Source organism: Haliotis asinina, chromosome 1 (genome assembly GCF_037392515.1).
Source record: "Haliotis asinina isolate JCU_RB_2024 chromosome 1, JCU_Hal_asi_v2, whole genome shotgun sequence".
NCBI lineage: Eukaryota > Metazoa > Mollusca > Gastropoda > Lepetellida > Haliotidae > Haliotis > Haliotis asinina.
This window is the reverse complement of record NC_090280.1, coordinates 70,167,604-70,194,925: the sequence shown is the minus strand read 5'-3', so window position 1 is coordinate 70,194,925 and position 27,322 is coordinate 70,167,604. Positions and strand designations below refer to the sequence as shown.

General features: G+C 38.8%; 1 protein-coding gene across 1 annotated transcript in view; it reads right to left on the bottom strand.

Annotated features, from left to right (window-relative positions):
- Positions 1-19,776: 19,776 nt before the first annotated feature.
- LOC137274784 (uncharacterized) overlaps positions 19,777-27,322 on the bottom strand; it is a 36,053-nt gene continuing 28,507 nt past the window's right edge. Inside the window, exon 2 of the mRNA XM_067808121.1 lies at positions 19,777-20,766. Coding sequence (XP_067664222.1) covers positions 19,777-20,766 — 990 coding nt within the window. The remainder of the gene's footprint in view (positions 20,767-27,322) is intronic.

The following is a 27,322-nucleotide window of genomic DNA, read 5'->3' as shown; positions in this document are numbered from 1 at the left end:
CAAAATCGCCGAAACCAACTCCGGCGTTTTAAAAATCTCATACGCCGTGAGCCAGTTCAACAAACTGGTGCCCGTCAGGAACATTTGCAAGAGCAGAATGCTCAATTGGCAGCTGACCCCAAACTCCTTATGGACGTCCGCGTCAACCTCTTTCCTCTTTCTAATGGAAACTCTTCCGAGAAAGAGCCAACTGGCCCCGAAATTTGGGACCCTCACTCTTCCTCTTCTTTAGTTGCAGACCTTTCCGAAAATCCTGTTTACATTTTGTTTACTTCTATTTATGAAGAAAATTGTGATTTACCTATAGAGAAACGGAGGCAAATTAAACAAATAAACGTGTCTTTACCAAAAAATGAAATTGATTTACTTAATGAAATTATCTCTCTAAAACTATCTGCGGACTGTTCATTGCATGAAATAAATTCCTGCGTCTATGCTGCCGCTCGAACTTTGGAGGAACTTCACACAGTTTCCAAAGAAAAATCTTCTACTACTATGAACAACAAACCAAAAAGAAAAACCGGTTTCAAGTAAAATTAACAGCAACAAGAAAACATATTTCCTGGATAGAGCTGTGCCTGAAATTAAGATCATCATCCCATGAGTAAACGACAAAAGGCAATTTGGAGAAAATTAAAATTAGAGTACAAGACAACAAAAGAAAAGATACTGCTCCAAATTGTCGTTTCCCTTAAGGCAAAAATAAAAATTTGGACTGAAAGAAAGACAAAATGGGAAAAGAAAACCAAATTCATCAAACAAAATAAACTTTTTAGAAATAGTGAAAAGCAATTCTATAGGCAACTTAAAACAAGTGGTGATGGTGAGGATGACAAACGGCCTCCCATGGATGCCAATGAAAGGTTCTGGAAACAGTTGTCGTCTGTACCCGGCAACTGTAACCTGGAGGCACCATGGGTCGATGATTATGACCATGCAATTGATGAGAGAGTAACTAGGTCGTTTGTGTGTTACATCTCACCAGATTGCCTGAAAAGTGCCATTAAAAAGTCCAAATCTAATACAGCTCCAGGGCCTGATGGCATTTGAAACCGGCATTGGAAACTGTTTCCCTGTGTCCAAACACCATTACTTCACTGTTTTAATTCTCTTGTGGACACAGGCGATGTTCCTCCATGGTTCTGTAAAGGTCGCACAATACTCCTTCCCAAAAAAGGAGACTTGACTGATCCCAAAAACTTCTGCCTTATCACATGTCTAAATACTCAATACAAATTATTCACAGGGTGTTTGACAAACCTCGTGTCATCTTACTGCTCTTCCAATGACATAATTTACAAAGAGCAGAAGGGGGCGAGAAAGGGATGTTGGGGGTGCAAGGATCAACTTCTTGTAAAGAAAATGATTTTGGAAGAGGCTAAAACATATCACAACCTCTCCATGTGCTGGATAGACTACAAAAAGGCATACGACTCTGTCCCTCACAAATGGATTCTGAAGTCTCTTCAGTGTATTGACTTCCCTGAGCGACTACTTGATTTACTCAAGTCTTTAATGAGTTGCTGGTCGACTCAACTTGAGATGTATTCGCAAGGGCAGGTGCAGACTTCGGAATCTATTCCAATCAGAAGGGGAATATTTCAGGGGGACTCCTTCAGTCCTTTGCTTCTTGTCTTTCTCTAAATCCATTGAGTTTTCTGCTCAACAGGGAGGAAGGGTACCATCTCGGACCTCCTGAGCACAGATCCCCAACACCTCTTACTCATCTCCTCTACATGGATGACATCGAGCTCCTTTCCAAAGGAGAGACCAATTTGAAAGAACAGGTTCCCCTTGTCGAGTCCTTCTCTACGGATATTGGCATGACATTTGGACTCGACAAATGTAATACTCTTCATTTGAAACGTGGCAAGGTAACTAATGATGGATCGATCAAGTTACAAGGGGGAGGAGTTATTGAGCATCTTGTGGAAGATCAGGCCTACACCTATCTTGGAATGCAAGTTCGAGACAAGCTCCAGAATGCCCAGATTCAAGATAAACTTCGGGCCGAGTATAAATCTCGTATAAAGAAAATCTGGAGTTCAGAGCTAAATGCTCGAAACAAGGTCAAAGCCACCAATACTTTTGCTGTGCCAGTCCTCTCCTATTCCTTTGGAGTAGTTTGGACAAAACAAGACATCCAGAATCTTGACCGCCTGACCAGAAGGATCATGTCTGATAACAGAGCGCACCACCCTCGTTCCTCTCTTAATCGTTTATATATGCCAATCAATTCGGGAGGTCGGGGTTTGATTAATGTAGAAGCTCTTCATGACAGAATTCTATTGTGCACTTTTGCACATATTTATTTATCGGATGATCCTCTGGTGATGCATGTCAAGACTCACGATGAAAGCAAGGAATTCCACAGCTATTATAAGCGTGCCAAGGTTGTTGGACGCAATTTGAAGTTTGAAATTGATTTTGTTGATGGCGATGTACTGCTGGACGGTACGGCGATGGGAGTAAACCAGGTGAAGTGCTTCACCAAGTCTGCACAGAGTCGGTCCTTTGTGGAGAAGCTGTCTGAGAAGCCATTGCACCGAGTGTACATGCAGTGTGTGGAACAGAACAGCAATCCAAGCGACTCCATCGCTTGGATGAAGTCGGCTGGCCTCAAATGTGAAACTGAGGGCTTCCTTTTTGCTGCTCAGAACCAGTCACTTCCCACTCGAAATCGCCAGAATGTGATTTTTAAAGAAAATATCAATATGAAGTGTCGTCTTTGCAATGAATTCACAGAGAATGTCCAACACCTTGTCAGTGGATGCCCTTCCTTGGCACAAACAGCATATCTTAAAAGACATGATGGCATGGCTTGCTGCTTTAACTATGGTCTCCGCCATGCCTGTGGCTTTGACCCCGGGTCCAACCATGGTACGACCCTGATCATGTCCAGGGCGTCCTGGAAAATAATGCTTTTAAACTTCTTTAGAATAGGCCAATATACAGGCTGAGACGAATTCCAGCCAACAAACCTGATCTTCTCCTTTTTGATAAAACCAATGAAATTATTTATATCATTGAATTTTTTTGTCCCTTTTGACAGCAATGTGATTGGCAAGATTCAGGAAAAGCATGATAAATATGCGGACCTCGCCTTTGAAATGTCTCGCTTGCATCCCAAGTACACTGTCGTCAGGCTCCCCATTGTTCTTGGTGCCCTTGGTTTGGTACCTCCTGATCTCTTGGTGCAGGTCAGGGGAGTCCCCGGGTTCTCCACCGGGAGCACAGCCCTTCTGACAATCTGGGTAATGCAAAAGTGAGTTTTAAGTCTGGACTTAAAAATGTAAATTGTGTTCGAGCTTTTAATGGCCCAAGGGAGAGAGTTCCAAGGTCCAGAGTACGAGAATGACCGGTAGCCGAAGGATTTCAGTTTGTAGGATGGGATGACCAGTAGATCTTGAGTGTTTGAGCGCAAGTTGCGTGCGGGGACATACGGATATAGGACTTCAGACAGGTAGGAGGGAGCCAATCCATGCAGGCACTTGTATGTCAAACAGAGGATCTTCAAGTCAATTCTGGTCTTAACTGGTAGCCAATGCTACCAGTCTTTCAGCACAGGTGTTATACGGGAACGTTTAGAAGTCTTGCTGATGATGCGGGCAGAAGTGTTTTGTATCTTTTGAAGTTTCTCAAGGAGGGTAGAACTGAGGCCTGAAAGGATGCTGTTGCAGTAATCAAGTCTTGATGTAACAAGAGCTCGAACAAGGGCTTCAGTTGCAGCAGTTGTTAGGTATTGCCGGATGTTACCAATGGATTTCAGGTGAAAGTAGCAGATCCTGCTCAAATGATTAACATGAGAATCCAGAGACAAGGAAGAGTCAATGTGGACACCCAAGTCCTTAACAACATCAGAGAACTTAATGTCTGCATCTGCAACTTTAAGGAAATCAGTTTTGACTTTGTTGAGTTGTTGCTTTGTACCAACGAGAACTGCTTCTGTTTTAGTGTCATTGAGTTTAAGCATATTTGTAGTCATCCAGCACTTGATGTCCTGTGTACATTTAGCTAAGCAGTGCAGAGATGTGGAAAGATCTGAAAGATAGAAGGCTTTCAGGAGCTGAGTGTCATCAGCATAGGTGTGGTGAGAAACTGTGTGGCTTTTAGTAATCATTCCGACATATGCAGTATACAATACAAACAGGACCGGACCAAGGACTGACCCCAGTGGCACACCACATGTGATTGCAGCGCCTTTAGATCTCTCGCTACCAATGACAACAGATTGCTGTCGGTCGGACAGATAAGACGATACCCATTGAAGGGCATGGCCTTCAAGTCCGTACTGTTTTTTGAGCCTAGACAGGAGTCTATGGTGGTCAATTGTGTCAAAGGCCGCAGACAGGTCCAACAACACTAGAGCAGCAATCCTACCATCATCGATAGCACAACTGTCACTTGCAGTAGTGCAGTCTATGTGCTATGGTATTGCCGATACGCCGATTGGAATTCATCCAACAGAAAATGTTTGGAGAGATGGTCTTTAAGCCTCGCTTGTACAGCCTTCTCAGTTATCTTGGAAACGAAGGATAAATTTGAGACAGGTCGAAAGTTCTGAAGATTCTGAGGGTCAAAATCTATTTTTTTCAGCAAAGGTTTTACTACAGCGTGTTTAAATCTGTTAGGAAATACACTGCTCACCAAACTTGACAACTTGACTGTTGACAATTTTGGTAATGCTTGGCAGAAACAGGTCAAGATACTGAAACAGACGTTTCGTTGGTATATGGGGGTCAGAGTCGCAGGTGGTTGGTTGGCTTTCAAGAGCGGATAATTGATTCAATGTCCTTTGGACTGAAGGGTGCAAACTGTATTAATGGATCGCCTGTGAAGAGAGGTTCACTGAAACACCTATCAACATCCTTGACTAAACGTCCTTTTCGAATGGTATCAATCTTTGAGATGAAGAATAAGTTGAAGGAATCCGCTAGTTCCCTGGGACCTCCAAGAGGTAATTTAAAAACAGTTCTGGGTCTTTATGTGGTTTATATTTACAGCAGAAATATATGCAATTAGATTTTGATTTAGGAAATTTAAAGCCGTTTATCAAGACACCATTTATTTATTTTGTTTAAGCACAATTGCATTTGCCGTTCAATAGTATGCATACTTTTACGGCGACAAGAGATCAAGAAATCATCTACAAAAAGTAATCCATCAGTTGAGTCACTTAAAACCTTGGATAAACTGTTGATCTTGTTGCTGAATAAAGTGACAGACAAAATACTGCCTTGAGGGACACCCTGATAGAACCAACTCGGACTTGAAATTGTCTGTCTTTTAAAAACTGACACATAAATTGGGATAAACGGCCCCTCAAACCAAAGTCATGAAGATCTTTAAGAATTCCATACATCCATGTCGTATCATATGCCTTTTCAAGGTCGAAAAAATTGATACAGCATGTTGTTTATTTAATGTGGAACTTTTAATAAAAGATTCTAAACGTATCAAGTGATCGATGGTACTTCGATTTTTGCGGAAACCACACTGAATGTTAGTGATGAGGTTGTTGGTTTCCAGGTACCAAACTAAACGATTATTAACCATACGTTCCATAGTCTTTACAAACACAGCTAGTAAGTAATATTGGTCGGTAGTTAGAAGGATCAGTATGATCCCGACCAGGTTTAGGAACAGGAATGATAATAGCATTTCGCCATGATGAGGGAAAATGACCAGACGTCCATATATTATAAACGATATTCAACAATGTTTCTGTAGCTGATAATGTATGTTATCAGCCCCAGTCGCAGCATCATGAGCTTGCTCAAGGGCAATATGAAGCTCATGAATGGAAAAGATTTCATTGTAGTCTTCCCCATTGTCCGAATTAAAATTAATGTTCTTTTTTTCTTGTTGATCTTTAAATCTTTTAAAGGCTGGTAAATAATTACACAAAGAGGAATGTTTTGCAAACGTTTCACCAGTTTTATTTGTAATATCAGATGTTTCAGTGAGAAAAGTGTCACCCTCCTTGAGATCGTGGACACTACACTTTGATCCTTTAACTTTGACTTTATGTACCATATTCCAAACCTTAGAAATTGGCGTTCGTGAGTTGATTCTAGAAACATAGTTTTGCCATGACTGTCGTTTATTTCGCTTAAATGTGCGACGAGCCTTAGCATTAGAAAATTTAAATTGATTCAAAATTATGGACAGTTGGATGGCGACGGAAATATTTTTCTGCCTCTTTTCTCTCCCTTTTAGCTTCTTTGCAATCAGTTGTAAACCACGGTTTACGAATGTGTGGAACTATAGATGATTTCGGAATGCATTCATCAGCTACGATATTTAATTCATCAGATAAGGTTTGAATAGGATCAGGAACATTTGGGAATAAGCTAGGCTGCAACCTTGTTCGAAACAGGGACCAGTCAGCTTTTGTAAAGTTCCACCTTGATAATGGGGGAGTGTCACTTGGATGTACATTTGATAGAACAGTGGGAAAATGGTCGCTTCCAGAAAGGTCATCATGAACCGACCATACAAATTCATTTAATAATCTGGAGTCTGTAAGGGAAAGATATTTTGAAGAATAACTTCCAGTTCCAGGATGCAAATAAGTATGTGAATTATCATTGAATATACATAAAACATTGTTGGTGGGCTGTGAGCGTTCAAGTCACAATACAGGGTTTCGGAAGGTGATCATACAACTCTTGAAGATCTGATTTGCTGAAGACATGAAGAAGGAGGGATGTAAAGAAAACATAAAGTGAACACAAAGTTAAATGTAAGCCGGACTGCAACTGCTTGAAGAGGGGTATGAAGTGAGATAGGACTATGGATTATACCCTGCTTCACAATAACTGAAGATACTCCAGTAGCCTTATGAGCTGGAGGGGAAAAAGTATGATATGAGCTATTCTGCCGTAGGTCAAATGTATCAGTGGCTTTGAGATATGTCTCTTGTAAACATAAAACTGATGGCTTCAAATCTTGAACTAAAAGCTGTAAATCATTACAATTATTCCGCAGACCTTTACAGTTCCATTGGCTTATATTTTGAGAACGCATGGCGGTTCAATAGGATATCTGGATGAGTTCAGTACCAATACATTAGGGTACCAATCATTTAGGATGAGCAATTGGAGAAAGCTCACGACCTTTTTCTTTGGAGCTTATTGGCAATGTGATATTTATCGGTTAATAAATTGTCACCTTCCTTCAGATGGTGAACAGTAGATTTTGAACCTTTGCCCTTTATTCTTTGAATCATGTTCCATACCTTTGAAACAGGTGTTCGTGAATTTATCTTCGAAACAGGCACCCGTGGCGAGCCACCTCCTCGTGGTGGGTGCTGGGTAACGCGAAGAGCTCTCCGACACCCCCGTGGTGGACCCGGGGGGATATTTGGTCCACCAACCCGTTTGCAGTGGGTTGCGCCCCTGTGTCGGCAGAGGAGGGGATCCTGGTGGTTGAGGGCACTGGGGCTTTTAACTGCGTTCCATTGCCCAACACACCACCTTGGGTGAGTGAGTGAGTGAGTTAGTATTTAACGTCACATCGGCAGTATTGCAGCCATATCGTGACGAGAACGATTAATTATAGAAATACAAATGAATTACTAGCACGGACATTGTAAAACCCTGTCAACGAAGGACAGTAAAACTGACTAGAATATCACAGAATAGAATATAAAACTAGTGAATAGACCTAAAACAATGTATCTATAGAGGACAGTACAATATAAAAATGAGCTATAGGTTGCCAACAACTGAAGGTAGATCACCATACTAAGGACCATGGGGACTTACAGTACATTTGCTTCCTGCATGGACCCTAGCTGGATTTACATCATCCCTTCAGCTGTTAGCAATTAGACAAATCTAGCTATAAAGTAAAAACACACTTATTCTACGATTAAAAAGCTGGAAAACTGAAATTTACGTCAAATGTTTTTGGACTTACGTACCCTCTCAGGAGGACAATTATTTTACGGTACTTCAACCCCCTTTGAGGGTACAGCCACTAACGATTTGAGTTACTAATTTAATCTTCCAATTTTAAAATATTTATCTATTTACAGTTCGGTTAACAAATTTAATTTCTTTAAAAATGCAATAATTAAATGAGGACTAACACTGCTAAAAAGATCCTTCATAGTATGCGAATTAAAATACTGATCCCTTGTGATGGAATACTCAACACAGTCAAGCAAGATATGCTTGACTGTGATTCTTTCATCACAAGGGATGCAGAACGGAGGATCCTCACCTTTCAAAAGGTATTCATGTGTATATCTGGTGTGGCCAATACGACATCGCCGCATGATGACCTCTTCAAATCTGGACTGACAACCCAAGTAGGTGTAACCGATATAGGGTTTTATTGCATATAATTTATTTATGCCCACTTGGGTGTCCCACTTCTTTTGCATCAGATCACGAATGTAAGTTCTAATGCTGGCTTTATAATCAGAGTATGGAATAAGAAGTGGTGTCACAGATTTGTTGAGTGCTGCCTTGGCAGCAAGATCGGCCACTGCGTTACCGGAAATACCTACGTGGCTGGGTAACCAACAAAAGACGATGTCGTATTGGCCAGTGGCAAGATTATTATACAATTCAATAATTTCTATTAAAAGTGGATGTTTACAAGAGATATTTTTAATAGCCTGAAGGCAAGAAAGAGAGTCGGAATAGATTATATATTGTTTACGTTTAGGGTGTCTTTGAATATATTTGAGAGCTGTTAATATGGCGTTAGCTTCTGCTGTAAAAATAGAACTATTATCTGGTAATCGAGAAGATATTGTTCTGGATTCAGTGACAGTGGCACAAGCAACTGCGCCACCGTCCTTGGACCCATCTGTAAATAAGGGTTTATAATTGCTATATTTTTGTTTCAGTTGATTATATACTTGTTTATACTGTAATTCATTCGTTTCTGATTTTTTAACAGTCGTTAATGTTGGGTCAACTTGTGGCCCTAACCAATTGCCAAGGAGGAGAAGAAAGAAGACGGGAAGGCGATATACTTTCCAGCTCAATGCTGGCAGCAGAAATAAGTGGTTTTATTCTTAAACCAAGAGGCGGAACAAGAGAAGATTTCTTTTTGTATAAATCCTCATACAGGGGATTGAAAACACAGTTATATGCAGGGTTGGACTCATTTGAATATAGTTTTGTTACATACTGTAAAGCTAATTTTATACGTCGCTGCTCAACAGATGGTTCGTCAGCCTCGACATACAGGCTGTCAACAGGTGAAGTTCTAAAGGAGCCAAGACAAAGTCTTAGACCTTGATGATGGACTGAATCTAATAGTTTTAAGTTGCTTTTGCAGGCTCCACCATAGACAATGGAGCCATAATCGAGTTTCGAACGAACGAGAGATCGATATAGATGGAGAAGGGTAGCTTGATCCCCTCCCCATTTTGAATTTGAAACCACTTTCAACAAGTCAAGTGCTTTCAGGCATTTAGTTTTAAGTGATTTAATATGTGGTAAAAACGTTAAGTGTGAGTCAAAAATGAGACCCAAGAACTTAGCTTCCTGCACAACTTTAATTGATGTGCCATCTAGAGATAGTTCAGGGTCTTTATGTGGTTTATATTTACGACAAAAATGTATACAGTTAGTTTTCGATTTAGAAAATTTAAAGCCGTTTTCAAGACACCATTTATTAATCTTGTTTAAACACAACTGTAGTTGTCGTTCAATGGTATTCATATTTTTACCACGACAAGAAATATTAAAATCATCCACAAATAACGATCCATCAATTGAATCGTTTAAAACTTTTGATAAACTGTTTATCTTTATACTAAAAAGTGTGACTGACAAAATACTGCCTTGTGGAACACCCTGATCCTGATTGTAATGATCAGACAGGGTAGAGCCCACACGGACCTGGAATTGTCTGTTATTTAAAAACTTGGCTATAAATTCAGGCAAACGACCTCGCAAGCCGAAGTCATGTAAATCTCGTAAAATGCCATATTTCCAAGTAGTGTCATATGCTTTTTCAAGATCAAAAAAGATAGACACAGCGTGTTGTTTGTTAATCAGTGCGTTTTTTACAAATGATTCTAAACGCACTAAGTGATCGACAGTACTTCTGTTTTTCCGGAACCCACATTGTATATTTGTGATAAGGTTATCAGTTTCCAAGTACCAAACAAGTCGATTATTTATCATGCGTTCCATGGTCTTGCAAACACAGCTAGTTAATGAAATCGTACGATAATTGGATGGATCCGTATGATCACGTCCAGGTTTAGGTATTGGTACTACTATGGCGTCACGCCATGAAGGAGGAAAGTTACCCGATGTCCAAATATCATCAAAAATATTTAGGAGAGTTTCTAGGCAGGATTCTGGTAAGTGCTTCAGGAGCTGATAATGTATGTTATCAGCTCCAGTAGCAGTGTCATGAGCCTGATCAATAGCAGTATGGAGTTCATGAATAGAAAACGTTTCATTATAATCTTCCCCATTATCAGAATTGAAATTAATAGTTTTCTTTTCTTGTTGTTTTTGATATTGCTGAAATTTAGGTAAATAATTAGAAGAGGAAGAATGTTTAGCGAGAGTTTCGCCCAGTTTATTTGCGATATCTTTTTTATCAGTAAGTAAGTGATCTCCATGTTTAAGATGATGGACAGTAGATTTAGTACCTTTACCTTTAATTTTCTGGACCATGTTCCATACCTTGGACATGGGTGTCCGAGAATTTATTTTAGATACATAATTTTGCCAAGATTGGCGTTTGTTCTGTTTAAAAGTACGCCGTGCTTTAGCATTTAAAATCTTAAATTTATTTAAATTATGCACCATAGGATGGCGACGGAAATAATGTTGTGCTTTTTTCCTTGCCTTCCTAGCTTGTTTGCATTCATCTCTGAACCATGGTTTTCGAATATGTGGAACTGCAGAGGACTTCGGTATACATTCATCAGCTATAGATTTCAGTTCATCAGAAAAGCATTTGATAGCGTCAGGAACAGTAATAAAATATTCAGGTTGAAGCTTCGCAGCACACAGCGTTTCATATAAAGGCCAATCAGCCTTTTAAAAATTCCATCTTGTTGATGGGGGCACATCAGATGGTGTTGTAGATTTTAGTATAGTAGGAAAACGGTCACTTCCACATAGGTCATTGTGGACTGACCATTCAAATTCGTTTAATAAGTTGGAGTCAGTTAGTGACAAATCAAGAGCTGTATATGTTCCTGTGCCAGGATGTAAATATGTATTGGTACCATCATTGTATATACATAAATTATTATTCGAAATGAAATCTTCCAGAACATGACCTTTTGTGTTTGTGGTCACACCACCCCAAAGAGGATTGTGCCCATTTAAATCACCCATGAGTATACATGGTTTTGGTAATTGATCATAGAGAGTTTGTAGATCAGCCTGGAGAAGAGTCGATGAAGGTGGAATGTACAATGAACACAAGGTAAGAGTAACGTGCAAAGTAATTCGCACTGCAACTGCTTGAAGATTAGTTTTGAGAGTCAAAGGGCTATGGATAACATCATGCCTTACAAGGATTGACGATCCTCCTGTGGCTTTATCGCCTGGTGGAGAAAAAGAATGAGACGCATTAGAGTGACGAAGATTAAAATTATCCATCTGTTTTAAATATGTTTCTTGCAAGCAGAATGCTGCAGGTTTAAAGTCTTGGACTAACAGGTGTAGTTCATTCAGATTTGTCTTCAGGCCTCTGCAGTTCCATTGAATAATATGTGAAGAAATTATTTCTTCGGAGGGTTTATTGGGGATCTGCCCCTTGTTTTCCTTGAGGGCGACAAGCTATGTGCCCTAATTTGGATGTTTTCAGACACATCCATGTCCTCTAAAGATCCAAACTTATTATAAAGTTGGACTTTGTCATTCGAACCCTTTGAGGCTCTGCTACTTTGACATTTTTGTAAGTCATTTCTGGTTTTGATTTTAGTTTTCGTAAGATGTTTCCCACTATTTTGAGATTCATGTTTCGCTATGGATCATGATGATGATGACGATGACGGTTCCTGAGATGACCGTGACTGAACTTGAACTAGTGTTTTTGGAAGGGATTCACTAATGTGAAGGGACTCAGCAGTCTGAGTGGACTGATTTGGTGAGTATACTTCAGGTTTTTCTGTATCCACCCATGTCAGATCAGTTTGACACAGTGTGGATGAAGTGGACACGGCTGTTTTGTGGCTGATAGTGGAGGGTGCTCTCGTAATTGAGGCATAAGATGCAACAGCGTCTGGTGTGGAAACAAGTTTCTTAGCTTCAGCAAAACTGATATTCTGTGTAAATTTAATTTTGTTCGTCTCCATTTGTTGCTTCCAGATCGGACATTGTTTAGAAAAAGCAGAATGTGTCCCAGAGCAGTTGACGCATTTTTTAAGAGTGTTATTGCAGTCCTCAGTAACATGAGTTTTCTCACTACAATGAGCGCATGTTACTGAGTTAGTACAGTTAGTGACACCGTGCCCGTACCTTTGGCATTTGAAGCATCGCAGTGGATTGGAAATGTAAGTATCAACACTGATATTACAATATCCTGCTCTTACTGATTTTGGAATACTTGGAGAAGCGAAGTGGAAGAGATATGTGTTAGTTGGTTTTGTTTCTGAGTTTATCCGGGTTGTAAATCTTTTAACGAAAGTAACCCCTTGATCTTTCATTTCTGATACGAGTAACTGCGACCTGAACTCCAACAAACAGCTCAGTTGACAACAGGTTGGTTGATTGCTGTTTCCTGCTACATTCTACAAGTAGGGAACCTGAACGCAGTCGTCTGATATTTCGTACCTCGCCTGCGATACCATGTATACCTTTAGATACCGCAAACGGGTTTAATTTGATAGGTGACTTGTCAAGTGTCTCGATCACTAGGAATCGTGGCCAGTATTCCACGGTCGGATTGGACGGTCGTAGTTCATCATCATCATTGTCAAGTTGACGCTTGTTTCTTTTAATGGGGGTTGTGTAAGCCATAGTTAGTTTAATATGGTTCATCATCTGAGCTCCCCACCCACCACGGAGTATCACAAGGACAATGCTAAAAACAAGTGGGCCTCCGACTTGCAGCACCAAGGATACTCAGATGATATACTCCAGCAGAAGAATTATAAATAATTGATCTACCAGATTGGCCCATGAGCCACCGCCTTCTTGGCATTAAGACTCTAGGCAAAATATGTATTTGTTAAAGCTTTAAATCAATAGAAATTTAGTGAAGTATTTGATCAATACCTTTATCAGGATCATTTATTTAAATCAAAAGTGTGCAATATCAAATACAATGCACATGGGCTTGGCATGACCAGCCGATTGGTTGAACCGGGCCCATTCAACCACCCGTCTAGGCGAAGTCAGGGCCAAAGTGGTGTATTGAGCAACAGGAGCACGATTGCAGGCCCCTATTGCCCTCAACCACCAGGATCCCCTCCTCTGCCGACACGGGCCGCAACCCACGGCAAACGGGTTGGTGGACCAAATATCCCCCCGGGTCCACTACGGGGGTGTTGTCGCCACGGGTGCCACACCACTTTGGCCCTTACTTAACCTAGACGGGTGGTAGAATCGGACCGATTCTATCAATCGGCTGGTCACGCCAAGCCCTGTGCTACAACTCTGTAGTGTTGCACAAAAATTTGAGAATTGTATGTTTATATTTTCTAGCATTGGCGAATTTTGAAACAGAATTTGAAAACGTTACTGTTTATTATTGCCTACAGTCGTATGCCAGAAGGCGGTGGCTCATGGGCCAATCTGGTGGAATCATTAATCTTTTAATTTTTCTGCTGGAGTATATCATCCGACTATCCTTGGTGCTGCAAGCCGGAGACCCGCTTGTTTTTAGCATTGTCCTTGTGATACTCCGTGGTGGGTGGGGAGCTCGGATGATGAACTATTCAACCATAACCATGGCTTCTCAAATCCCCAATACAAAGAACAACCGTCCACTTGACAATGATGCAGATGATAACGACCAAAGACTGTCCACTTCCATTGATTACTGGCCACGTTTTGTCGTGATTGAGACTCAAAACAACAGCAGACTAAAGTTGAACCCTTTTGCGATACAGAGAGGCATACAAAGTATTGCTGGTGACGTCAAAAACATCAGACGTTTGCGTTCAGGTGCGTTGCTCGTTGAGTGCAACAGAAGACAACAGACTACTAGCCTGATGTCTACCACCACATTCGTCGGCATTCCAGTATCAGTATCTCCGCATAGGACACTTAACACAAGCAAAGGAATCATCAGGGATAGAGATGGATTATTTCCCGACATGTCTGAATTTGATATTGTTTCAGAAATGAAAGATCAAGGGGTCACGTATGTTAAGCGTTTTACAACACGTAAAAACCAGGACGTCACAATTTCATTTTCCTCTCCAACAGCTCCCAGATCAGTAAAGGCAGGCTATTGTCACATCAATGTAGACACCTATATACCCAATCCATTAAGGTGTTTTAAATGCCAGAAGTTTGGTCATGGTGTTAGTACTTGCACATTGTCTGTGACAGTGATTTTAAAAAATGCACCAACTGCTCAGGCGACCATTCTTCATTTTCTAAAAAGTGTCCAATTTGGAAAGAACAAATGGAGATAAATAAAACCAAATTTACACAAAATATCTCTTTCTCTGAGGCAAAAAAACGGGTAAAAAGATCTGATCCTCCAGAAAGTTATGGTACAATAGCAAAAACATCATCAGGTTCTAGCTCTAAAACAACATCAACCACAGGCTGCCAAACTACCTTGACTTGGGTAAATTGTGATTCTCCACAGCTTTTGTACCCTGCTATATCATCACAGACTGAGAAATCACTTCCTAGTACCTCAAAGTCGTCTTCTGATCACAAATCATCATCATATCAGTCACATTCAAGGTCTCAATCAACAGCTGATAATCGACAAACGGTAAAAAGTAAACCGAAGCCAAAGCCTTATGCTTCAAAACAACAAAGTGGCAGAGCTCCCAAGAGGTCACAAAATAAAGCTCAATTGTTTAATAAATACGGGTCTCTTGAAGACATGTACGTTTCTGAAAACGTCCATTCTAGGGCACATAGCTTGTCGCCCTCCAAAAGAGTGCGGGGTAGATCCCCAATACATCCCCCCAAAAGATAGTTTATTCCAGTAATATTGTACAGTGGAACTGCAGAGGATTGAGGACTAATTTACATGAATTACAGCTATTAGTCCAGGATTTTACACCTTCAGTGATATGTCTCCAAGAGACATATTTAAAACAAACAGATATATTTGACCTTCGTCAGTTTAATGCCTATCATTGTTTTGCACCACCGGGTGATCGAGCCACTGGCGGATCATCCATTCTAGTCAAACAAAACTTTATTCAAAGCCCTGTTTCACTTAATACTAATATGCAGGCTGTTGCAGTGAGAATTACGTTGCATGTAGCGTTTACGCTATGCTCTCTTTATATTTCGCCGTCTTCGACGTTTGCTAAAACTGATCTTCAAGCTCTATATGATCAACTCCCGAAGCCCTGTATTATAATGGGAGATTTAAATGGGCACAACCCACTCTGGGGTAGTGTAAATACAAACACTAAATGGAAATTGTTGGAGGACTTTTGTTCTGACAATGATTTATGTATTTATAATGATGGTTCCAACACATATTTACACCCTGGTACAGGGACTTATTCTGCTCTCGACTTGTCACTCACAAATTCAGAACTACTCAATGAATTCGAATGGTCAGTCCATGATGACCTGTGTGGAAGTGATCATTTTCCTACTATATTAAAAGCTGTAACTCCATCTGATGTTCCTCCATCATCAAGGCGGAATTTTAAAAAGGCTAACTGGGCTTTATATGAAACACTGTGTGCTGAAAAACTTAAACCCGAACGTTTTATTGACGTTCCCGATGCTATTAAATGCTTTTCTGATGAATTGAACTCCATAGGTGATGAGTGTATACCAAAGTCCTCTGCAGTTCCACATATTCCCAAACCATGGTTCAACGATGACTGCAAACAAGCTAGGAGGGCAAGGAAAAAGGCAGAACATTATTTCCGTCGCCATCCTACGGTGCATAATTTAAATAAATTTAAGATTTTAAATGCTAAAGCACGGCGTACTTTTAAACAGAACAAAAGCCAATCTTGGCAAAATTATGTATCTAAAATAAATTCTCGGACACCCATTTCCAAGGTATGGAACATGGTCCAAGAACTTAAAGGTAAAGGTACTAAATCTACTGTCCATCATCTTAAACATGGAGATCAGTTACTTACGGATAAATCAGATATCGCAAATATACTGGGCGAAACCCTCGCTAAACACTCTTCCTCCTCTAATTATTTACCTAAATTCCCGCAGTATCAAAAACACCAAGAAAAGAAAAAAGAAAGCTATTAATTTCAATTCTGATAACGGGGAAGATTATAATGAACCGTTTTCTATTTATGAACTCCATACTGCTCTTGATCAAGCTCATGACACTGCTACAGGAACTGATAACATACATTATCAACTCCTGAAGCACTTACCAGAATCCTGTTTAGAGACGCTCTTATCAATATTTGATGATATTTGGACTTCTGGGAAATTTCCTTCTTCGTGGCGTGATGCCATAGTAGTACGAATACCTAAACCTGGACGTGATCATACGGATCCATGCAATTATCGTACGATTTCATTAACTAGCTGTGTTTGCAAGACCATGGAACGCATGATAAATAATCGACTTGTTTGGTACTTGGAAGCAAATAACCTTATCACAGATATACAATGTGGTTTAAAAACAGAAGTACTGTCGATCACTTAGTGCGTTTAGAATCATTTGTTAAAAACGCACTAATTAATAAACAACATGCTGTGTCTATCTTTTTTGATCTTGAAAAAGCATATGACACAACCTGGGAGTGTGGCATTCTGAGAGATTTACATGACTTCGGCTTGCGAGGTCGTTTGCCTGAAATTATATCCAACTTTTAAAATGACAGACAATTCCAGGTCCGTGTGGGGTCTACCCTGTCTGATCATTACAATCAGGATCAGGATGTTCCACAAGGCAGTATTTTATCTGTCACTCTATTTAGCATCAAGATCAACAGTTTATCAAAGGTTTTAAACGATTCAATTGATGGATCGTTATTTGTGGATGATTTTAATATTTCTTGTCGTGGCAAAAATATGCATACCATTGAACGGCAATTGCAATTGTGTTTAAACAAGACTAATAAATGGTGTCTTGAAAACGGCTTTAAATTTTCCAAATCGAAAACTAACTGCATACATTTTTGTCGTTAATACAAACCACATAAAGACCCTGAACTGTCTCTAGATGGGACGCCCGTTAAAGTTGTAAAGGAAGCCAAGTTCTTGGGTGTAATCTTTGATTCACATTTAACATTTTTACCACATATTAAATCACTTAAAACTAAATGCCTGAAAGCACTTGACTTGTTGAAAGCGGTTTCAAATTCAAAATGGGGAGGGGATCAAGCTACCCTTCTCCACCTATATCGATCACTCGTTCGTTCTAAACTTGATTATGGCTCCATCGTCTATGGTGGAGCCTGCAAAAGCAATTTAAAACTATTAGATTCAGTCCATCATCAAAGTCTAAGACTTTGTCTTGGCTCCTTTAGAACTTCACCTGTTGACAGCCTGTATGTCGAGGCTGATGAACCATCTCGTGAGCAGCGACGTATAAAATTAGCTTTACAGTATGTAACAAAACTATATTCAAATGAGTCCAACCCTGCATATATCTGTGTTTTCAATTCTCTGTATGAGGATTTATACTATAAGAAATCTTCTCTTGTTCCACTTCTTGGTTTAAGAATAAAACCACTTATTTCTACTGCAAGCATTGAGCTGGAAAGTATATCGCCTTCCCGTCTTCTTTCTTCTCCTCCTTGGCAATTGGATAGGCCACAAGTTGACCTAACATTAACGACTGTTAAAAAATCAGAAACGAATGAATTACAGTATAAACAAGAATATAAACAACTGAAACATAAATACAGCAATTATAAATCCTTATTTACAGATGGGTCCAAGGACGGTGGTGCTGTGGCTTGTGCCACGGTCATTGGATCCAGAACAATATCGTCTAGATTACCGGATAACAGCTCTATTTTTACAGCAGAAGCTAACGCCATACTCAAGAAAAAAATGGTGATTTACAAAAATTTACAAAATTTAAATGTCATATTTACAAACATTTACAACGATTGTAAAGGTGATGTTTACAAGGCTTGAAAACTTTTGTAAATTTAGGAAGGATTTTACCACTACTTCTTTCAAGTTTGCCATTTCTCAAGAATCCCCATGACTCTGTATACCTACTAATTTATTTTTTTTGTGTTCTGTTAGAGTTCTTACTGTTGATATGCATAATAGATCTTGCATGTGACATATTTATTCATGAAAACTGAATGGAATAATGGAAAGGAATAAGCCATAATTTGTATAGTCCATTTGTGCTTTATATCAATGCAACTGCGTCTAGTGCATGAAAACATGAAAGTTGATGTGTACGGCCAGCATTGATCTATGTACCAAGTACTTGTGACTGTTAAAACAGATGTCTTGCCTTTGTTCGAAATCATCATCCCAAACTCATTGCGGTGATTTTACCACTCTACTCCGTGGGAACTATATGCATTCTCTAAATAACACCTGTCACTAGACTTTTATGTTGGTGCTCATTAACGGTGTTATGCAATTGGCGTATTCAAGAAATCTCATAAACATGTCAATTGATAATTGGTTGTGATGTCAGTACGTGTGGATTGGAGCAAATACTCAAATGAACTAATACAAATCATTGTGTAACAAGATTTATATAATCATTTACAAGAAGTATGTTACAGAATATTTAAATGGTGCGTGCCGGTCTATCATTTGTTTGTTTATGTTCGGCGTACATAATTTTTTAATTTATCATTCATACATGAAACATAACTTACATAACTGTACACTCTGTTTTGCATTTGGTAACTTTCGCAAATATAAGAAATTCTTAAAGTGCTACACAATCATACATCATCAGTGTCAACAGTGATAGTTCACTTTATACACAACTGACTCAACAAGGTGGGAAAAAACTTTTCCATACTCTCTCATGGTCTTCCTTTCTGCTTGAAGATGTTTTTTGTCTTTAGTCTATGGTTACTTCGGTGAGCATCCATAATTTTACTATCAAGACACCAAAAATAATTATCTTACCAATAACATTCTCATAAATGTTCTATACTAATACAATTAGTTTGTATGTGTGGAATGCACTTTACAAAGGTAAATAAACCAATGTTCTAATACAAGATTATCATATGACAAACCACGAGGTTAATTCTTCAATCATGTTTAGTATCAAATCTAAAAGAAGAAGTGACGAAGAGGTAGGCAGATCTTAAGATGGACAGATTATTAAGATCAGATCATTCACTATTTCCATATAAGATTGTCTTCAAGCTTTACCCATGTTTGCAATTCAAATTTATATACATATGTGACAACACATGCTGCATTTAAATTTTGTATTGTATGTTGTATGGTACCGGTGTCGATATAAACTGTAAAGCTTTTCACAATCCCATTTCATTTTTTTCAATAGAAAACAAACACAATAATTAAGCACAAAAAATGAGATGTGTAAATCACTCCCTCTGTTGGAGAAGAAGAAGAAGAAGAAGAAGTTTATTCTCATAAATCACACGAAGTGACACAGAGAACATACAGATGATTTACAATATGTACAGTATGGTTTGTGCAAGTCAACACTAAAAAGAGAATTACAATTTTGCACATGGCAGTCTCATTTGTACAGACATAAACCTTCCTTGATGTATTTAGCTAATTTCAAAGTGAGTGGTTTATAATGTGATTTCATTATTGAGATGAATTTATCTAATGAAGGATTATTACAGAAGTACCTAGGCAGATATTTATTTCTTAGCGTTGCTAGACCTGAGCATATTAGAAGGAAGTGGTATTCGTCGCCCACTGCATCATTACATAGTGTGCATTTCCTATCAGAAACAGCGATACTTGTCCATCTTCCAGTTTCTATAGGTAATCTGTGGTTAGCTGTCCTGAAGCGTGTATACCATATTCTAAGATTTGGAGGCAGTTCCAGAAGATTGGGATTTAGATTAGGTACTTCTTTATAAAGAATGTAATATTTGCCTTTTGAGGAAGCATTTGCTGTTGCATTCCATGACTGATAAAACTGATCAATGAGAACCCGTTTAACATTAGTTTTTAAAACATTTGGAGAAACAATAGACTGTGACATCCATACATGGTAAAAGCCAGTATCTCGTAAGATATTTTCTATTGCCGAAAGTAAGTTAAACGTATAATTAGGACAGGCTGACTTCAGGTTATACATGAGAGAGTATATTTTGGATGACAGTTTGTGTGGGAGTACTAGCATTTTACACCAATGAGAAAGCATTCGGATTTTTATAGAGATATCTAGCGGGTATCGGCCCAACTCGCCGTATACCATGTAATCAGGAGTTGTCATTTTAACCTTAAGAATGTATTTACAAAACTTTAGATGGAGACGTTCTATGAGCTGTGTATTTTCGTATCCCCATACTTCTGAGGCATACAGTAATATGGGTTGTACAATTTGGTCAAACATTTTTAACTGGCAGTCTAGTGGCATATCTAACATTCTTATTTTTCGCAATACTGCATACATGGCTCTGGAAGCTTGAGCATGAAGTCGTTTAATACCTTTACAAAAACGTCCATTATTGTTAAACAAAATACCAAGATAAATGTATTCTTTTACAACCTCAATATTTTCATCATCAAGTTTGAAGAGGTGACATTTTTTACAACTTCCTTTGGAAAATATTACAGCCTTAGTTTTTGATATATTAACATTCAGTTTCCATGTTTTGCAGTATTCTGAGAAAATATTTAATGCATGCTGAAGATCATCACTTGATTCTGCAAGTATTACAGTATCATCTGCGTACAACAGGAGAAACAACTTAATGTACGAGCCGATATGATCTTCAAACATACTCCGAGTTGACTTCAGACCAGTAAAGTTGTGTTCAGCAAAGAAAGATTCTAGGTCATTCAAATACAGAGCAAACAGAAATGGTGACAAATTTTCACCCTGTCTCACACCAATATCACAGGAAAAGAAAGGGGATTCGATTCCATCAAATACAATACAGGATTTTATGTTTTGATACATGTTGCGGATAACTCGAAAACATTTTCCATCAATATTATTTCTAATTAATTTTAGCCAGAGACCATAGCGCCAGACAGTATCAAATGCTTTACGAAAGTCGATGAAAACACAAAACAGTTTCTTCCTCATATTTTGATATATCTCTGTCAGAGCTTTAAGAATGTATATATTATCTATTGTGGAATAAGATTTCCGAAAGCCAGCTTGTGATTCACTTATCAAATTCGCATTGTCTGAAAACTTTTGTAGGCGCTTGGATAGAATTGCCGTGAACAACTTGCCTAAGCAACTAACAATGGATATCCCCCTGTAGTTATTGGGGTCGGCTTGGCTACCCTTGCTTTTATAAATGGGCTTTATGTAACCGTCTGACCAAGCTTGAGGAAAAACTCCATGATCTAGCACCAGGTTAAACAATTTAACATAGGCTGGTAGCATTACATCAGCAGAGGCTTTGATATATTCATTACGTACATTGTCTAAACCACAGGCTTTGTTGTTTCTTAAATCTTTAATACATGCCGTAATCTCAGCTTCAGTGATCCGGCTGTCTAACACAGCTATCTCAACTGAAAACGCATCACTCATTTCTATATTATCGTTATGGACATCGGTATTCAGGTTTTTAAAATAGTTAAATAATGTGTCGGTTTTAATTTCACATGGCTGATCTGCGCTTTTACCAAATGATTTCAGGATACCCCAAAATGTTTTAGGGTCACTGCTTTTTGTCTCACGCAACCGCTGTATACATTTGTTTTTGAATAATTTGTAAGACTTTCTTATAGTTTTTCTGTAGAATTTACTGGCCGAAACGAATAGCTTTCTTTCAACATTGCCTTTATGTAACCCATATAATCTTTTGCGCTTATGGTAATTCTTTCGGGCCAGTTTACATGTTTTATCAAACCATGGTTTTTGATTTGATTTACGTCCTTTTTGGGTACTTTTACACCCAAATGTATTCTTGGCTGCGTCAACAAGTGCTTGTGACATGACATTCGTAATTCCATTTATACAATCTGATACATTACTAGAATCGATAGAGTCAATTAGCTTATCGATTTCATGCAATACATTACTATCAAGCTGGTTTACATAAACGTCACATTTACAGGATTCCCATGGATTCATTTTTATACGTGTAGTACCCTTTTCACTTACTTGTGTAGGATTACATACCTTCACCTCACATCTTAACTTGATTGAAAGAGCACAGTGAACATCTGATAATATTCCATCAAAATCACATATTTCAAAATCCTCTTTATGAGGAAAGATTTCGGCCGAGGCAACACAGTAGTCAACAACACTGGCATTCTTGCAAGTATGTTTTCCGATATCCTTGTCTCTGCCAACTCTCCCATTAACAATATACACACCATTGTTTTTACACACATCCAAGAGCTTATAACCATATGAGTTTACAATTTTGTCCATGCTATGTCTCTCAATGTTGATATTATTTGCACTTAGTATTTCAACTTTAGAGTACAATAGGGATTCGTCAATTTGGTCATTATCCCTAAAAAAGTCATCAATAACTGTATAATCAGGTAAGTCCTTTGTGCGAGCATTAAAATCACCAGTTATGCACACATAGTTGGTAAGTGTAGACATACTAACAATATCAAATTCGAGTTGCGTAAAGTGTTCTTTATCTGCATATTTACTGTTTTCAGGCGGCATGTAAACACATCCTATGATTAAATCAGATGGGAGTTTGAGATAAGTCTTGGAAATTTTACACCATAAGGATATACCATTTGTCCTTGGGATCACAGATATATAGTCTCTCAGATGTCTTTTCACAGCTAATATGATTCCTCCCGATCCACGATTTGACAAAGGTTGAGGTCGAGTGTTTGAGTAGACACAGTATCCGGGAATATCTATGACATCGATGTCACACAGTTTAGACTCGGTTAGACACAGAATATCATGATCGTTGATGGTGGTAATAAAGTCGGGGTTGAGGAGTTTGGATTTAATACCACATACATTTAGGGAAAGAACGGAAAGATAGTTACTTGATACCTGTTTAGGCACTGTATGTTCGGCGTCTCCCTATGCGGTTTCCATCTCTGTATTACTTCTGGCCTGCATGAAGTCCTCTAGTGTGTGCGGCCGGGTGAGGACATTACATCTTGACCCATGGACAGGCTTTCCGGGCTCGTAGAGTCTGTCGTTGATATACAGTCTATCGACTGTTAGTTTTACCTTGTCTCCAGCACGGTATGCAGCACGGCGCACGGGATATAACTGTTTCCTTTTGTCCTGTATTTCTTTCGGGAACTGTTCGTTGATATAGAAGTTTGATCCCTTCAAGTGTGCAAACCCAGCCTGTCTGATTACATCTCTGTCCTTATATTGAGAGAACTTGGCTACTATTGGTCTTGGCTTCCTAGCTCCTGGTCCTCCAATTCGGTGTACCCTATCAAACTCTATATTCCGTTCTAGTTTTAGTTCAGTTTTGATAAATTCATCCAGAGCTTTGCTAGTATCCTCCTCTGGTTTCTCGGCTATCCCGCTGAAAACAAGGTTGTCCCTCATTGACCTTGCTTGGACATCAACTACTTTGTCACGAAGTGCTGATATCTCTGTGAGTAATTTGTCATTACTCGTTTTACTGATGAGTGCAGATATGTCAGAGATTTGCTGACAGTTCTTACTGACCTTCATTTCTATCTCCGTGTACTGGTGGTCATGAAACTTGGTGCACTCCTCGACAGTCCGGACAGTCTCTCTCAGTTCTTTAAGCTCTGTCTCCATGTGTTCAGTACGTAGACTTAGTTTATTCAATGTAGTCTCCATGCTGTCCAGTTTTGTAAGTTTACTCTCCATGTTAGCAAGCTTTGTGAAGAGTTCATCCACCCACGGTGGCTTGCTGTAGCTTGGGGGCGAGGGTACGGGGACAGCTGCGGGACCCGGAGGCCCTGGTGGTGGTCCATACGTGAACACTGGGGACGTCTGGTATTGTCCATACATAACATTGTTTGGTGTATTTTGAGATCCCTGTAGCATGGCCATTCTTCTGATTTCCTCTATATCTAACACTCTTTTAGTGTGTTGCTTTTTCACACATTTTTCATCTTGGGGTGGACTTTCTTGATTTTTTTTACTTCTGTTTCTTTTCCTTTTCTTATTGACATTCATTCATTAAGCTCCGCTTGGGTTCTCACCCGTGAGCTCTCGAAAACACGTCTGTACCCAACGGAGTCCAAGCTGAGTCCAGATGGCTGTGTGGGATTAGTTAAACGACCAAACCCAGATGAGCATGCCTTATAATCCTCTTACTCTTAAAATAAACAACTTCAGTCCAAAGAGGATATCACTAGTGGGATTATTTGGTTGATTTGAGTTAGTGTTTTGATAACGCTTAGTCTTGATGAACAATAATCTATTTCAACAACATGGTCAATTGGTAAAATTCATATTAAAGTGATATACCTTCATTTACATGTTTCACAAACCGTTGTGTACACCTGCACTGTCCATGGTATTTCTTGGTTGGAGAAGTTACAGAGAGGAAGAGTAACTCAAAGTAATTTGATGACCTTTTGAGATCTAAATACATATATGAACACCCGTTTGGAAAATGCAGTTGATCATTGCACACCAACATACGGACATTTTTGCTATCTTGAATTTGAGACTTTACATCTACGAAGCCGTTCAGAATGTCTGTCAGCGATATTTCTTCAGAGGGCACATTCAGCTCAGGTGAGTATATTGCAGATGACGCAAGTATATTATTTGTAAAATCAGTAAGGCAATCCTGATGACGCCATGTGTTCCTTCAGCAGCATGGTTGTTGAGAAATCTTACACTCAAGACTACCATATCATTTAGCAGGGCGCTCAATACACAGAGTCGTAGAGTATCCCTGCCATTCAGTAAGTGTTTAGTATATTGAATCACGATATGAGAACAACAGCTCGACTAACTGGCTGATCAAAGGTTTACTACATGTCATAAATATCCTTCCTGGGACTTAATCAGGCTATGGAGGTGGAATATATTCCCCAGGTAACACCAGCTGTTTTTTTTGTGGTTGAGCTGAAGGATTACCTGTTGCATGTAATTTCAATTATAATGTATAATTAGTATAAGACTGATTTTGGACGTATTCTTACAGAGGTAAAACGTTCTGTTTTATGTTTTAAGACATAGGTTTCATCAAAAACAACAATGACGGAGCAACACAGACTAATCCCAGTATTTATGCATATACGTATTTTGGGTTCCAATACCACACGTCATTATATGGATGGAATAGTGACCTTAATAGATATATCCTTTTCAAAATCCCTGAGGCATTTCAAAATCAAATTTACCACAAATATATTTTAAAAACTAAATTGATCGTTTATCTCTTTGTAAATGTTTGTAACGTTTCCAGACAGGAAACTTATACGATGTTATACGATGTTGTATTAGCAGTAATTCGACTTTATTTAAGACTTTAGTTGTAATACCTGCTAGTCATTTTGTTAGGTTTTTCAAAATGCTAATTGCATTTTTCCCTGTGAGGCAGGCTCTATGGAATGCTGAGTCTGTATGAGGAATGGCCCTAAATCCACAATAGATGTAAGAATATAATTTAATATGATTTAAATACAGTAACTGCAAGAGTTTCAATGCATTAAACCATTCAACAAGTAAAACTTCTGGTGTTTCTACAATAACCTCGACATGAATTTATCTTCATTGTGCTGGCAATAAATTTTGAATTGTATTTTTTCAGGTTGGAAACAGGACAGAATAAGGACGCTAAGACAGCCCTACCTGTTATTCCGCACGCTGACTTTCAAGGTATTGCAGTTCTGCTTAATGCTCTGTCCTATATGCATCAGTGCATAACAAAAAATGAGCACAACCCACTGTCATATAAATAAGAATGCTCATTTCTTGAGCTCCAAACCTGAGTTTTGTTGCACAATAAAATTTACAACAAAATGTGATGTTCAAGGGCGATTTTGTTCAACCGTTTGAATCGGTTGCATGTGTTTGGTGACGACTTCTTGTTGTAATTCTGTAATCACTCTATAATATACGTCAGTCTCATTGAAGCATAAAATTTCTGTCAGGGTATTGTATCTTGTTTGTTGCAGTGGCTATGACAAGATGTTTGCAGACAGAAAAGGAAACCGTCTCAAGAAAGAAAAACAACCAAAACAAACACAGTGATTTCATGAGAAATTATTCCAGAAAAACTACGGTAAGTAAACATGAAAACCAATTTAACTAGCTTTCGGGAATCAAGAATTAGATGAAACTGTTTTAAGGGGATGCACTACGTAACTTGGCTTACCATCAATTAACAAGGAAGAAGGCATGTTAATTGATGAATCTTAACTGAAGTGATATCAAGGCATAAGGCCTTGATAATTAATGAACCCTTACTGGCATGACTTGCTCATCAATGAACAAGGGATTAGGCCTTGTTATGTGTTGAGGCTTTGTTCAAGGCTGGGAGATACAGTAACAATCACCCCACAGTATTAATCCGTGTGATCTTTCAAAGGAGAAAAAAGGTTGTACCATACAACACCTGTGTTCTAATGCACTAAATACACAAGTATCAATAATACTTGCTATGAGATTATGAGAATAACCATTGATTCTATTTTCACATTGGTTTACAATTCACTTAATGCAAGTATAATCATATTGACTGCTTTCTTCAGAAATCGAGTCGAAGGGATGCGACAGGCAGTCATAAGAAAGCAAAATATGAACAAGTATTAAAGAATGCACAACTACAATGCTACCCCATTGTTTTTGATTGTATATTTGATAATAATGTGTAACATATTTTCCGTAAATTTGTAAATGGAATATTTTTGTATGAAATTTAATCTTCCTCTTTCTTGTTGTAATCTGTAAATAAGCATCTAGTGTAAGCTTGACACTGTCTATTTGTTTTGGGGTAATTTAATTCGCATGAAAGACGGGAGTATTATAAAAGTGAAACAAATTCCGCATTATAGAATACCATTTCCATCAACACTGCAGTATTGACCACTATCAAGCGAACATCAAATTTATTTCAATGTTATGATATGCTAAATTCCTTGTTCACGCGTCATGAAACAAATTCAGCACATTACAACTTTCACCACATAAGCAACCCACTCCT